Source organism: Myotis daubentonii, chromosome 1, assembly GCF_963259705.1.
Source record: "Myotis daubentonii chromosome 1, mMyoDau2.1, whole genome shotgun sequence".
In the NCBI taxonomy this organism is placed as follows: Eukaryota; Metazoa; Chordata; class Mammalia; order Chiroptera; family Vespertilionidae; genus Myotis; species Myotis daubentonii.
Window position 1 is genome coordinate 16,992,382 of NC_081840.1, and position 13,261 is coordinate 17,005,642.

The following is a 13,261-nucleotide window of genomic DNA, read 5'->3' on the forward strand; positions in this document are numbered from 1 at the left end:
GTTCCTCATGTTGTGGTGACCCCCAACCATAAAATTATTTTTGTTGCTACTTCATAACTGTAATTTTGCTACTGTTATGAATCGTAATGTAAATATCTGATATGCAGGATGTATTTTCAGTGTTACAAATTGAACATAATTAAAGCATAGTGGTTAATCACAAAACAATATGTAATTATATATATGTTTTCTGATGGTCTTAGGCAACCCCTATGAAAGAGTCGTTTGACCTCCATAGGGGTCACGACCCACAGGTTGAGAACCGCTGCTTTAGAGAGAGAGGAAGGAAGAGGGATAGACAGAAACATCGATGAGAAAAAAAATAAATGAAACATTGATAAGAGAGAGTCATCAATTGGCTGCTTCCTGTACCTCCTGGGGATCAAACCCAAAACCCGGCACATGCCCTTACTGGGAATTGGACCGTGGCCTTCTGCTTCAGAGATCGATGCTCAACTGCTGAGTCACAATGGCCAGGCAAGGATATGTTTTTTATTGATTTTGAGAGAGAGGAAAGGGCGGGGAGGGGGGAGAGAGAGGGAGAGGAAGAGAGAAGCATTGATGTGTGAGAGAAACATCAATCAGTTGCTTCCTGTATGTGCCTCTACTGGGGACTGAACCCAAAACCTATGTATGTGCTCTGACAGGGAATCAAACCCACAACTAGGTATGTGCACTGACTGGGAAGTGAACCTGCAACCTTTGGTGTGTGGGACGATGCTCCAACCAACTGAGCCACCCAGACAGGGCTAAACTTAGATATTTAAAAACTTTAGGAATGTTGTGGATGTTGGAAATATTAGGAATATAAAATATAATAATCATCAGTTGGACGAAATATACTTTGAGTCATTGGGCTTCTGAAATTTTTATTTTAATTCAGTTCATATGATACATGAACTAATTTAAAGACAGAATTGCTGTAGAATTTGAATTAAAATGGTTTCAAACTGGAAGGAATTTCAGAAGTTGTTTAATATACAATCCTTATTTTCGAGGCAACAGAAAGGAGGCCTAAGGAAAAGAGATTTAAACAAGGTCATAGCTGGGATGGAACCGTTTAGAACCCAGCCCTTTTGAAGTATGGTCTGGCTCACTTTTTGTTATGTAGTTAACATATTTTAATGGAAACATTAATATGTGTTTATAGCAAGGTATTTATTATTCCATATTTTCTTCTGAAAACTTCCCCTCTTTTTGCCCTTTAAGTGTCCATATAATTTAGTGAACTTGTGTCCCATTGGGCATTTTTCTTTATTCTTTGTTGACACTCTAGCTTGAACAGGAATTGGAACTGTCTCGAAGGTTACTGAATCAGTCAGAAGGCAGCAGAGAAACACTTTTGTATCAGGTAGGTCTATGCAAGCTATGATAAGCTGCTTTTAAATGAAATCAGGATTGAATTTCCTTCTTTATTAAATGTCATTTGAAAGGAAAAACCTAGCTCTTGAATAATTGTTTTCTAAGGAATGTATATCAGTATACATAAGTGAAAGATGAAATCCTCAGGAAGATTCTGAGAAAAACACCAGCCCAAGTTTCCACTGTGACTGTGTATTTTGCTGATGGCTTCTCCAACTTTGGTCTTATCTCTCTTAGCATAACCAATGTAAAAGTGAGACTGGATGTGTAAGATAAAATTTTCCCAGGGGCTTAATTTTCCTCAAGGAGGCATTGGAGAGTGAAGGAAGCAGCAAAATGCATAAAACAGACTTTTGCATGTTCAGGTTACTTTGTATGCATTATTGTCTTGTATCCACATTTTCAAGATGCTATCTGCCCCCTTTTAACCAAACCCAAGGCTTACTTTTAAAGCATAAGATTTTGCAGCTTATTAGCCCATAGTGGGAGCTTGGCGCTTCTGATATTTAAAGTTCAATAACTTGAAATAGCTATCTTACATACGTTGGATAAGGGCTTATGTTTTCCAACTAACTGCTTCTCTACCTGTATTTAATATAAAGTGCAATTGTCCCTTCCTCTGTTTTGAAATGTGGGTTACATAACTCATTACATAATATACTAGGTAGGCAAAGATGTCAGAAATCATATAGATGTTCAGAAGTGGTATTACATTTTGACAGTTAGTGCTGAAAATACACTATCTCACCTGTTTTGCAAAACCTTTAAAAATGTTCCTTGGCTTTATTCTGCAGCCAGTGGTCCATTGGAATTAATGTTGGCAGAGTTCAGCCTTTCTTTTTTGGAATTTTATATTTGTATTTAGTTCCACTCTGGGTTTTTTTTTTTTGGAACTTTGACTTGTACTTTATAATGTCATCTTTTGAAGTAAGAGATTTCTGTGTTTGGGTTGTCATTGTGACTTTAGCTGACTCTTGGCCACTGCTAACTTGTTTAATGCTCATTGGGGACTTACCTGGGATGTGCTAGGCAGTTTGCTAGCCTCTACAAATACAGAGATGAATAAAATAGCCCTTGATCTCAAGGAGATTACAGTTTATTCAGTAGCGTTTATTGCTTATTTATTTGGAACAGTACTTTGATATCAAAATATGCTAACTGTGATCATTTTTCTTCAGTTTACCAATCAATAGACCAAGTTCACATGAAATAAACGAAGTGAAAAATATGAAAACATACAGTATTTAATTGGTGGTGGTTTGGGTTAATAGTAGTAGGTCCGAATAAAGGTTTTATTAAAATGCGGTCAAATTCTTTGTCACAGTAGACACAGAGAAGGGGAAAAGACATTCATTCTTTGTGGAAGGAACGAGAGAAATAAAGAAATGGAACAAGAGACTATTCCATGGTTTGGCATGACAAGGAAATTAACTTGGCTTCAACTTGTGCTTGCCACAGCCCAGTAGAAGTAAACTTTTTCCCTAGGAAAATAATCTGTGAGTTCAATTATTCTTTTTTCTTTATTTTCAAAACTTAATTTTGACTATATGTATTTAGGTGGAAGAACTCCGTACACAACTTATGAAAGCAGAAGGTGATCGAAAGGGTTTACAACATCAAGTATCTCAGATTTCCAACCAACTGTCAAACCGTCAGGATGAACAAGGAGATGACCGGAGGTTTAGGAGAGGTATAATTCTGATCTGTAAATATGTAGGGTTTTAAAAAAATCTTTCTTAAAATACTTGCCATTTTCAGAATTGCATCCTGTATGTTGTGCTTTTGTCAACCTATCTTTTTTATTATTATTATTTTTAATTGATTTGAAAGATAGAAAGATAGAGAGAAACATTGACTTGTTGTTCCACTTCTATATGCATTCATTGGTTGCATCTTATATGTGCCCTAACCACACACTTGGCATATCAGGATGATGCTCTAACCAACTGAGCTACCCAGTTAGGGTATCTTATCTATTTCTTTATCTACCACAAGGTTTTAAAACAAGATAATAATGTAGTATCCAATTATTTTAAAAATAAACTTTATTTTTTAGCTTTGTGTTTATAGCAATATTGAGCAAAAGGTACAGAGATTTCCCATATACCCTTTACTCACACACATGGGTAGCCTCCCCCATTAACATCCCCCAAGAGGAATAAGTTTTTTATAACTGATGTACCTACACCGATGTGTCATTGTCTTCCAAAGTCCATAGTTTACATTAGGATTCACTCTTGGTGTGGTGCATTCTGAGATTAGACAAATATATAATGACGTCTAACTACCTTTATAGTATAACTGGAGGCCTGGTGCACAAAATTTGTGCATGGGTAGGGTCCTTAGGCCTGGCTGGCGATCAGGGCCGATCTGTGGGGTGACTACTGGGGCGATCAGAGGGCCCCTGATGTCACTCGCCTTGGCTGGCCTGGCGCCGCCCGCTCACCAGCCCTGCCTCCTGCTGCCAACGCCAGTCGCCTCCCTCTGTGAGGCGACCAGTGGGGTGATTGGGGGGCTCCACTTGCACCCTTTTTGGCTGGCCTTGGGCCTGCAGACTGGGGGCAGCTCCTGTGTTGAACATCTGCCCCTTGGTGGTCAGTGCATGTCATAGCACCCAGTTGTTCCGCTGGTCGTTCCACTGTTGGGTCGATTGGCATATTAGGCTTTTATTATATAGGATAGAGTAGTTTTTATTGCCCTGAAAATCCTCTGTGTTCCACATATTCATCTCTCTCTCTCCCCCTAAATACATGACAACCACTGATCTTTCTACTGTCTCCATAGTTTTGCCTTTCCAAATTCTTATATAGTTGGAATCATTTGGTATATAATTTTTCAAATTGGCTTCTTTCACTTAATAATGTGCCTTTAAGTTTCCTTTATGTATTTTAATGACTTGGTAGTTCTCTCTCTGTCTCTTTTAAACATTGTCTAGATGTGCCACAGTTAACATTCACAGTTTACATCCTATGAAGGCCATCTTGTTTGCTTCCAAGTTTTACCAGTTATGAGCAAACTAAACATCTGAGTACAGATTTTGTGTGGACATCTTATCAACTTCTTTTAGTAAATATCAAAGTGTGTGATTGTTGGATCGTATGCTAGGAGTATATTTAGAATCTTTCAAACTGTCATTGTGTGGCTTTTGCTTCATTGTCAAAGATCAGTTCACTTTTTATTCTGTCCCATTGATCTGTTTTTTTTCCACCAGTGCTGCTCTGTTTGATTTACTGTAGCTTTATAGTAATTCTTGGAGTTGGGTAGTGTCAGTCCTCCAGCTTTGCTCTTCTTTTTTCCATATTGTATCGGCTATTCTGGATCCTTTGGTTTCCATATAACCAATCAGTTCATCAATATCCACAAAATAACTTGTTGGGATTAGCATTGAGTCTGTAGATTAGGTTGGGAAGAACTGACATTTTGACAGTATTGAGTCTTCTTATCTATGAACATGGAATATCTCTCCATTTATTTTGTTCATTTTTGATTTTTTTCATCAGAGTTTTTTAGTTTTCCTCATATAAATTTTGTTAGATTTATACATACATATTTAACTTTTGGATGCTAGTATAAATGGTATTGTGTTTTTAATTTCAAATTTTACTTGTTTGTTGGCTGTACTTAATATCCAATTTTAATGTCTTCTCTGTTTGATTTTTAAACACATTTCAGTTGTCAAACCTGTTTATGTCATGGAGCTTTCTCTTAGAAAGGGCCAGCAAAGCCAGTAGTGGAATTTTTCCAGTTTCCTACTTCTTTGCCTAAATGTGTGTGTGTGTGTGTGTGTGTGTGTACTTGTTCTTATATTTAAATTTAAAATACCTTTATGTTTTACTTTTTTACTTTGTCTTATCTCAGTTTTCTATATTTACAATTAAATTTAAGATCTACCTTTTTTTTTTTTTATCTGGAGATTGGTGGCAAAAATTAATCACATAGCAGAAGTACTCATGACTCATATGACTTTTTTTCCTTTGTGAATTAGGAATACTTTGTGTTTGAGGAGTGTTAGAATAGCCTTTCAGTTAGTGAAGGTCTGGATCTCGGTGGTGGAGTTTAGTGATTCTAGATATATTTCTTTTTGAAAGTTCAGGTTAAACAGAAATAGTGACATTGAGATTTTATAATGATTTCTAATACACTAGTCCTGATTGTTTGGCTTGGAAATTACATTAATTATGAGATTTTCTATTCCAATGCCTAACTTACTGGAGGAACTCTTGTAAGCATTTGCTGTATATTATCAAAGTCAGGGAAGGTAAATATTTTTTCATATTCCCTACACATAACTCAGTATGTTGCCTATGTTAGAATTTACACATTGCCAGAAAACTTTCACTGGATGGCAAACTGTAGCATACCTATCAATATACTAGTATATATATGTATGTATTTTTTTTCTTATCCTCATTTGAGGATATGTTTTTATTTTAGAGAGAGAGAGAGAGAGAAAGAGAGAGAGAGAGAGAGAGAGAGAGAGAGAGAGAGAGAGAGACACATTGATGTGAGAAGAGAAACATTGATCCGTTGCCTCCTGTGTGTGCCCCAACCAGGGATTGAACCTACAATGTGGGTATGTGCCCTGACTGGGAATTGCACCCAAGACCTTTTGGTGTACTGGATGACTCTCCACCCAACTGAACTACACCAGCCAGGGTTATATATCTTAATATATTTTCATGCCATTATGTTTGCCTAAGCTTTATGTGATGTTTCTATATATTTATTATGTATATATAATGTCAAATATATTAAACTTTGTTTTTGAGTTTATTTTAATATTAGATTATTCGCCAGATTTTCGTAATGATGCATATAGGGACTCTCATTTTTTTAGAAAAAGAGACTCTATGGTACATTTGTTGTAATTTTTATTTCCTCATAATATCTAGTTATTTTTGGGGTAAATCTTTAAGAACTAGAAGAATCTCTTTTCTGAACTATTTACCAGGGTTTAAAAAATTTAAAAGTTTTATTATTTTATTTTTTTAAAATATATTTTATTAATTTTTTACAGAGAGAAAGGGAGAGGGATAGAGAGCTAGAAACATCGATCAGCTGTCTCTTGCACACCCCCTACTGGGGATGTGCCTGCAACCAAGGTACATGCCCTTGACCGGAATCGAACCCGGGACCCTTGAGTCTGCAGGCTGACGCTCTATCCACTGAGCCAAACCGGCCAGGGCAAAAGTTTTATTATTAATGTAATAATGACCTTCTTTACCTTCTTTTAACAATTCTACAGTTTTCTTCTTTATAAAATACTAGAGGCCCGGTGCACAAAAATTTGTGCACTCAGGGGGGATGGGGGTCCCTCAGCCCGGCCTGTGCCCTCTCGCAGTCTGGGACCCCTCGGGAGATAACGACCTGCTGGCTTAGGCCTGCTCCCGAGTGGCAGAGGGCAGGCCCAATCCCTAGGTGCAGCCCCCTGTCGGGCTCAGAGCAGGGCCGATTGGGGAGTTGGGGCGCCGCCCCCTGTCATGCACAGAGCAGGGCGGATTGGGAGGTTGTGATGCCACCCTCAGTCATGCTCAGGGTAGGGCCGATTGGGGGGTTGGGGCACTGTCCCCTTTCACACTCAAGGCAGGGTCGATGGGGAGGTTGCGGTGCCACCCCTTGTCACGCACAGAGCAGGGCCATTCAGGGGGTTGGGGCACTGCCCCCTGTCACTCACAGAGCAGGGCCCATCAGGGGGGTTGGGGCTCTGTACCCTGTCACACACAGAGCAGGGCCAATCAGGGGGTTGGGGCGCTGCCCCCTGTCACGCACAGAGCAGGGCCCATCAGGGGGTTGGGGCACCGCCCTCTATCACCCACAGAGCAGGGCCGATCAGGGGGTTGGGGCACCGCCACTCTCACACTCAGGGCAGGGCCGATGGGGAGGTTATGGCTCTACCCCATCACACACAGAGCAGGGCCCGTGGTGGGGGGGCTTGGGGCACTGCACCCTGTCACACACAGAGCAGGGCCGATCAGGGGGGTGGAGCGCTGCACCATGTCACACACAGAGCCTCAGGGCAATCAGGGGGTTGGGGAGCTCCCCCTTATCAGGCACAGAGCAGGGCTGATCAGGGGGTTGGGGCGCCTTCCCCTGTCATGAACAGAGCAGGGTGGATAGGGAGGTTGTGGCCCTGCCCCCTGTCACACACAGAGCTGCAGGCCGATCAGGGGGTTTGGGCGCTGCCCCCTGTCATGCTGATCCTGGTGCCGGGAGGCCTCGCGGCTCCGCTAATCCCGGTGCTGGGAGGCATATTACCCTTTTACTATATAGGGTAGAGGCCTGGTGCACGGGTGGGTGCAGGCTGGTTTGCCCTGAAGGGTGTCCTGGATCAGGGTGGGGGTCCCCACTGGGGTGCTTGGCTAGCCTGGGTGAGGGGATGATGGCTGTTTGAAGCTGGTCACACAACCTTCAGGGTGGGGGTCCCCACTGGGGTGCCTGGCCAGTCTGGGTGACGGGCTGAGGGCCGTTTTCAGGCTGGGGGTGACTGAAGCTCCCAACCGCTCCTTTTTTTCTTTTTTCTTTTTTTTTTTTATTCTGTGCTAGCTTTAGCTTTGAAGCTTGGCTCCAGCTCTTAGGCCTCCACTGCTGAAAGTAGGTTTCTGGCCTTTGCTTACAATGTTGCGATCCTGCTGGCTGAAGCCCTGCGGACTAAAGCAGGTTTCTGGGGTTTTGTTTAGCTTCTATATTTGTTACATAGTTGCTTAGAGTTGCAGCTCAGAGGCCTGCAGCGGCAGGCGGGGAATGTTGGAGTCCTCCATCACTGAAGCAAGCAAGCCTCATGTTAGTTTCAAGCTGTTTGGCTGCCAGCCGCCATCTTGGCTGGCAGTTAATTTGCATATCTCGCTGATTAGCCAATGGGAAGGGTAGCAGTTGTATGCCAATTACCATGTTTCTCTTTTATTAGATAGGATTTGTATTATTTTTTAGAAATTGTACATAAGAAATGACACTCATTGTCACACTTTGGCTGCTGTGTGTTCCTCTGCCCACTACAAAAGGCTTTCCTCCTTTCTTCTAAAATTGACTGCTTAGTTTACTAACGTTCTCCACAGTCAAATTCAAGGATTCTTGCCATTACTTACCTTTCTTGACCCCTGTTTATTTGCTCTTCCTGTTTGGAACTCTTCCACTGACTTCAGAGCTCCTGTTCTTTCCTGCTTTGTTTTCATTCCTTCCATTCAAATCTTTCCCCTTTGTTCACAGTTTTTCCTTTAAATGCTGGTGATGTCTAGAATCCTACTTATGGCTTTTCTCACTTACTACTTCTATTTAGTCTTCTGCTTTACTATCACCTATAAATGATCACTACATCCTGCTCTACTCCCTCTCCTACCCTTCAGCCCTCCCAATGGGGTTGCTCACTGGACATCTCTATGTGCTCTTCCATAGTTGCTCAGTCAACAGATTTAAATCTGAATTCATTTTTTCCTCAAAATCTGTTTTGTTTCCTATCTCAATTGATGGCATCCTCCTTTATCCAGATATCCAAGCCTAAAATACAAAGAAAATTCAAAATTATTCCTTCTTCCCTCCATCTAATTTGTCCTGATATCCTGTCTATTTATAGATCCTGATATCTCTTAAATGTTCCCTACGCTCTTTTTCATTCCCACTTCCCCAGTGGAGGCATGCTTCATCTCATCTAAATTACCCTCTTTACTTGTCTTATTCTAGTTCCTCTGTAATCTGTCTTCTTTACTGCTGCCACAGGTATCCTTCTAACACACAAACCATTCAATTTATTCTCTTGATTAAAACCTCTCACTATAATTTATTGAGCTCTAACTACATATAAGGCATTATACTACTCATTTTACATTGTCTCCTTTAGTTCTCACAACTACTCTACAAGAAAAGTACTATTTTTGTTTCCCTTTTAATTATTAAAAAAACACATAAAAAACACTGAGTATCTTGCCTAAGGTCACATTTGTGGCATGTAGCAGACCCAAATCTTTTTCTCTCCAAACTTGAGCTCTTAACTGCTATCCTTTACTAACCCATCACTGTTTAAAATGAAGTGTATGAAAAATCCTCTGGACGTGGGAGGAGTGTTTGTGACATTATTTATGTTTTATACCTTCAGTTTTAAGTATTTCAATTTGGTTAATGTTTCATTATATATGTAGGTATGTGTATATATCTATGATATATATATATATATGTATATATATATATACATATATATATATATACACATATATATATATGTAGCGCCATGCTACTATTTTATATGTATCTATATTATGAAACATACCAAAATATTATGTCTACACACCAATATATATACTTCATAAAACATGCATATACATATATGTGTTTATATATGTATTCATATGTATTATCTCCATATTTTATATAACATATACTCATACTAATATTATTGTTCATGTACATATTATTATATATTATAAAACATATATATTAATAGATATATATTAGGAGATATAGATGTTATATGTGTACACATATACGTATACTGGAGGCTTGGTGCATGAAATTTGTGCACAGGAAGGGGGGCTGTCCCTCAGCCCAGCCTGTACCCTCTCCAATCTGGGACCCCTCGGGGGATGTCTGACTGTGGGATCGGGCCCAAACCAGCAGTTGGACAACCCTCTCACAATCCAGGACTGCTGGCTCCTAACCACTCACCTGCCTGCCTGCCTGATTGCCCCTAACTGCTTCTGCCTGCCAGCCTGATCACCCCCTAACTGCTCCCCTTCCAGCCTGATTGATGCCTAACTGCTCCCCTGCTGTTCCGATCGCCCCCAACTGCCCTCCCCTGCCACCCATCTTGTGGTGGCCATGTTGTGATGACATGGTGGTGGCGATCTTGTGGCAGCCATCTTGTGATGATGTGGGGGCAGCCATCATATGACGATGTGGGGGCAGCCATCTTGTGGTGGCCAATCTTATGACAACGTGGGGGTGGCCATCTTGTGACAACGTGGGGGTGGCCATCTTGTGGCAGCCATTTTGTGACAACATGGGGGAGACCATCTTGTGATGATGCGAGGGTGCAAGAGCCACCTAGGATTTTATTAGTATAGATATTAATGAGATAAAGCATTTATAAAATTAATGAATACATATAGTTGTAAAATGAATAAATACATTTACACTTAAACAAATACACCTATTTTTAGGTTGTAGACCTAGCAGGGGTGGGTCAAGTATGGCCCATGGGCCAAATCCAGACTTTTGTAAATAAACTTCATTGGAATACAGTTGCTCCCAATCATTTATGTACTGTGTAGGTTATTTTTGCAATACAGAGGTACAGCTGAGTAGTTGTGCCAGAAGTCATGGCTAAAATATTTATTATCTGACCTTTTACAGAAAATGTTTGCTAATTCCTGATCTATAGGATAAATTCTAAGCTTTCTAACAATGCCTTAATTCCCTACTGACCCTCTTCCCCTCCCTCATATGTGTCTGCGGCATAAAGCTACTGTATGTGCATTTACCTGAATATTAAATATAATTTTGTATCTCAGTGCTTTATGCTGTTTTCTTTCCCTGAAATATCACCCCAACTGCATCTCCTTTGCCTGGTGGAATTTAGTATCTGTTATTTAAATCTAACTTAGTTCCCAATTCTTCCTACTTCAGTTTTTCACTAAGATAGAGTTAATCACTCTGTTCTTTGGACTATTTCTGTATAATAACCATTATGCTATACAGGAATATCTATATAGTATTTATCAGTGTTCTTATCATACTATTAAAATGCCTCTGTACCTTCTATCCAAAGGACATTGGACATTTTAAACACTTCGCTATTTCTGTTTGAAACATTTTGATATTTTTAAAATTTGGATGTGTCTTATAAATGATCTAGAAATTTGATTTGGTAGTATTTCTTTCCATCTTTCCTTTTCTGGAAAGGAAACTATTGGAAAAACTGTAGTTTTAAATGTATATGTTCCAATTTTTGACATCTTAGATTCAAGGAAGTTCTTTATGTCTTGATTCTATTCTTGTACTGCAAGCTCATTGAGAAAGGGTCTTTGTGTTATTTACCTTTGAAGATGATGGTATTAAAGTGTGCTCTGCATCATAGACCAAGTGTCTCATGTTGAGCTAAATACTAAGTCACTTTTATTGTTCAGTGACATAATTTCAGGTAGTAGTCCCCAGAATTAATAAATGACTGGTCATGCACAATCAGAGAGTGAACAGCATCATGTGTTTATGTTGCAAGAAAAGTATTTTGTTGTGTGAACTTCAGTAACTTCAGTTGGAAGTAGCTAAGTTGAAAACTCTTTCAGAATTTTTGTTAGACTTTGAAGGTAATGTGGGGATGTAAGGAAACTGAAAGGAAAAGAAAGGTTTAGGATTTTCCTGAAATAAATTGTACTGGAAAGCAGATAATATTTTAAGTTTTAGTATTAAAGTGGAATAATATTGTAGAAAACTACATGAGACTTGGAACAATAGACTGACAAATCATGAAGTCTGTTGAGTGACAGTGTTAAATAAGTGGATTATGTTAGCTGGAATATTAAAACATCAAGGCTTTGTACCATTTGAAAGTACATTCTTCTGAGAATAAAGAACAGCCATCAAGCTTTATGTTTTTTCTTTGAAGGTGTTGAGCGAGAAAAAGAGAATCTGGAGAAGCAGATGTCGGAGCTAAGAGTCCAGCTGAGCTTCAGTGCCATGGCCTCTGAGCTGGAAGAAGCGAAGCGGTCCATGGAGCGGAAAGACCAGGAGAAAGCACATTTGGCAGCACAAGTGGAGGTGACTTTGCTGGTTTTAAGCCATATTCAAAGGACTTTAGTTTTGTTTCACAGAATTGCTTAATGCATATTTTATGTGATGCCTAGAGGCCCAATGCACGAAATTCATGCAAGAGTAGGCCTTCCTTCCTCTGGCTGCTGGCACCCAGGTTTCCCTCGCAGCCCCAGCTTCATCGGAAGGATGTCCAGTCTATTTAGCATATTATGCTTTTATTATTATAGATTGTGATATTTTATGAATGCTAGTTTGGGTATAGATAATGTAAAGTTATATAGAAATTTCTATGGATTCATTTCTTTTTCATTTGGATCTCACAGACAGGAATCTATTAAACTTGAAAATATTTTTGTTCTAGTATCAATTGAGCTCTTCCTACAGATGGAAGGGACCATTCTTCTCTGAAGGAACAGTGAAGTATCATTTATTTTGGGGGTGAAAATAGCAGAGGGCACAGCAGAAAGGTATTACTGACATTTCATCTTTGAAACCATACAGGCTTTCAAATCTCTAGCTGTTCTGCATGAGGGAGAGTTGTGATGTCTATATTAATCCAGGATTGTATAATAATTGTGAATGATGTAACCATGAGTGAAGTGTAAGTAGGCAGCTACCATTTCCTGCTCACCTTTTTTCTGGCACAGATGGGGTAATTATCAGAAAATATTAAAAATCAAAGGAAAGAACTTCATTTAAAGAAAATGGCTTAATTTCAATTATCATTATGCAAATTAGGTCAAACATGGATGACGCACTTGGAAGTACTAGTAGATCTGTATCAGTCCTCTGTGTGGTTTTATTAGTGAAGCTGTGTTTTACTTGTAATAAGTTGCCACATTTGAAGAGTTCCTAAATTATAATAAAAGTTAGAAAATTGCTGTTAAAAGCATCAAACTTTATATCATCCAAAGGAAATATTTAATGTGACTCTAGTCTAGTTTCTCTTTCATCTTGTCATTGAGTCAATAGAAAATGTATTTTAGATTTGGTTCAAGATTCAAATTGTAAAGATAATGAAATATTGACATACTCTTTGCAAAGCCCTCTACATGTTTAATAATTTCTTATCAGAAATATTCTCAGAACATTTGTAATTGTAGGGCTTTTAAAGTTTGTTTCATGGATATTATTGTAGCCTTTGATCCTGCTGACAAAAGTG

The 13,261-nt window shown here is 39.3% G+C and overlaps 1 protein-coding gene across 8 annotated transcripts in view; it reads left to right on the forward strand.

Moving 5' to 3' along the window:
* The window catches only part of CEP128 (centrosomal protein 128), a 343,429-nt gene that overhangs the window by 87,749 nt on the left and 242,419 nt on the right, over positions 1–13,261 (forward strand). For all 8 annotated transcript variants that reach the window (XM_059688963.1, XM_059688957.1, XM_059688982.1 and 5 more), the window contains 3 exons: positions 1,277–1,351; positions 2,920–3,052; positions 11,954–12,105. In XM_059688963.1, the coding sequence (XP_059544946.1) occupies positions 1,277–1,351; positions 2,920–3,052; positions 11,954–12,105 (360 nt within the window). The remainder of the gene's footprint in view (positions 1–1,276; positions 1,352–2,919; positions 3,053–11,953; positions 12,106–13,261) is intronic.